Source organism: Nelumbo nucifera, chromosome 6 (genome assembly GCF_055504915.1).
Source record: "Nelumbo nucifera cultivar China Antique chromosome 6, China Antique-T2T, whole genome shotgun sequence".
Lineage (NCBI taxonomy): Eukaryota > Viridiplantae > Streptophyta > Magnoliopsida > Proteales > Nelumbonaceae > Nelumbo > Nelumbo nucifera.
In genome coordinates, this window is record NC_142654.1 from 34626019 (window position 1) to 34628517 (window position 2499).

General features: G+C 40.6%; 1 protein-coding gene across 1 annotated transcript; it reads left to right on the plus strand.

Annotated features, from left to right (window-relative positions):
* Positions 1-789: 789 nt before the first annotated feature.
* LOC104606462 (E3 ubiquitin-protein ligase PUB23-like) lies at positions 790-2244 on the plus strand. The gene has a single exon (XM_010271681.3). It carries the CDS (start codon positions 903-905, stop codon positions 2157-2159), a length of 1257 nt encoding a protein of 418 aa, XP_010269983.1. The 5' UTR covers positions 790-902; the 3' UTR covers positions 2160-2244.
* Positions 2245-2499: the final 255 nt, after the last annotated feature.

The following is a 2499-nucleotide window of genomic DNA, read 5'->3' on the forward strand; positions in this document are numbered from 1 at the left end:
AGACGAGCCATTTTAATTTTCTGATATATCGTTAGTTTGTTTAATGCATGGATGTAAGAGATGACTGTTTTAATTCTTCGATCGTCTTATCGTTTTCATTTCTAGCTGACACGTAATAGTTGAGAGCAAGAGAATGATTAATTAATTGATTGATTAGTGGATTGATATTATTATCTTAATCAACTATATCTCTTGATTTCTTCTATCTGAAGAGATTCTCTCCACAGTAGGATAATTGATAATTCAACTATCGTTAAATTATCTTAATGTTTAGTTTTCTAAAGCATACTTCTAACTTAAATCTATCTAAAGCATACTTCTAACCAGCCATCCGCTGGTTAGCTGACCCACCAAGCATGGGTCACTTGAAAGTTGGAATTAATTGGGTCACTTGGCTAATTGCATCTAGGAAGAGAGAGAGAGAGAGAGGCTGTTCAACCGCCCTAAATAACAAACGAAGCCTTCACACTCTTACTTACTGAAGTAAAACTGTTGGAAACTTGATTTTTTTTGACAATTTTCAAGTAGTTGATGATCCGCTGATTCGGGCAGTCGAATCATAATTGATCCGTTCAATATTTTTTTGACAGTTTTTTATTTTTAATTATTTTTTATTTTTTGTCAGAATAAGCAATCTATTTTAACCGAACAGTCGAATCATCAATCCAAAAATCGATGGTCAAAACGGTTTATTTTCTAAAATCATGGATTGCCCATTTTTTAAAGTCAAAATCCAAACGGTCAGTTTGGTTGTAACATACAATAGCAAGGAAATGAATAAATCAAAATTACCAAAAAAAAAAACTTAAATTGTTTCTCTCTCTCTCTCTCTCTCTCATATAATGATATAAATATATAAATTTGGTGATCTCCCCTCGCTCTCACTGTCTGTCTCAAGCGCCATGGCGAACGAAAAGCAAGCTGATGAATCCATGGAAACTCCTCTACATTTCAGGTGCCCTATTTCAATGGAGATCATGAAAGACCCTGTTATCATCTCAACCGGTGTCACATACGAAAGGAAGAGCATCGAGAAGTGGTTCTTCAAGTACAACAAAAAGACCTGCCCCGCTACTATGCAAACCATTCACAACTTCGATCTCACTCCAAACCTCACCCTCAAAAGCCTCATTCTCTCTTGGCACCATCAACAATCTCACCACTCTCAACCATCTTCTCCCCCGGCCGTCTCCATCAAACACCATGAGTTGGTCTCTCTGTTGACAACAATCGAGTCCACGCCTTTCATGGTGACTTCTCTGAAGAAACTCCGTGCTGTTATCGGTTTTAACGATGAGGTGAAGGACGATTTCGTGCAATCAGGAGGCGTCGAGGTGCTCACTCGCATAATCGTCCAGATCCTGCTGGTCGACACTTCTGATTTCACAGCATTTCGAGCTTGCGAGGAAGCTTTAGCTGTTCTTCACCAACTCTCATTCTCCGATGAAGCATCAATTGAGTTGTTATCAAAGCCGGAATGCATCAATTCCATGGCGATCATGCTTCAACGGGGCAGCGCCGAGGCCAGATTGCACACCGTCTCCATTTTCAGGACGATGGCCAAAGTCGAGTATAACTGGACTTGGGTTGTTGAAGATCAGGGTATTGATCTGTTTAAGTCTCTGCTGGAGCTCTTATCGGATGAGATCAACACCAAAGCGAGCTCTTCCGCATTGGATGTTCTGATTGAGATCTTGAATGCATCGAAGAAGAATAGATTAAAGGCGATCGAAGCGGGGGCAGTCTGCGTCCTGATTGAGCTTCTCCCCGACGCAAACCGATCCAAATGTGAGAAGATCCTGGTGCTGATCAAATTGCTGTGTGAATGTGCCGAGGGACGACTGGCCTTGGCGGAGCACAGGCTGGGGATTGCCGCAGTCACCAAGAAGATATTGCGAGTCTCCGACACGGCGACCAAGTATTCGGTGAAGATCTTCTGGTTGATTTGCACTTCTCATCCGACGAATAATGTTCTAAAGGAGATGTTAGTTTCTGGGTCGGTGAAGAAGCTTCTGGCATTGCTGCACATGGATGGCCGCTCCTCGACAAAGGATAAGGCATTGAAGATGATCAAGCTGCACGGAAATTCGTGGAGGCGATACCCTTGTTTCCCTTGTGAATTGAAAGACTATTTGAGATTATTGAATGATTCAAGCTAATTTTGATTGTAACACATATTATGTTTAGTAATTATACATACACTATTTTAATTCAACAGATTTTAATTGTACTGTTTCATGGCCATTCTTGGTCTCTTTTTCCTCTCATATCTGGATCTGGGCGTGATAGTAATTTGATCTGTTATACAGGGTTTTAAGAAACAGTGATGACAGACATCAGATCAAGATTCGTTTGACCTCTTACTCTGAAGATTAAAAAAGAAATAAAAGATATGAACGTAAACGCAAAGCATTACTAGTTTAATATAGATCTACCACTGAAAATTAAAGTTGCTCAACGAGCAGGAACATGGGGGATGAGACCCACCACCACCCACTA

What these genes read in the sequence shown, in the direction of transcription:
- LOC104606462 (XM_010271681.3), top strand. Translation starts at nt 903, where the DNA reads ATGGCGAACGAAAAGCAAGCTGATGAATCCATGGAAACTCCTCTACAT.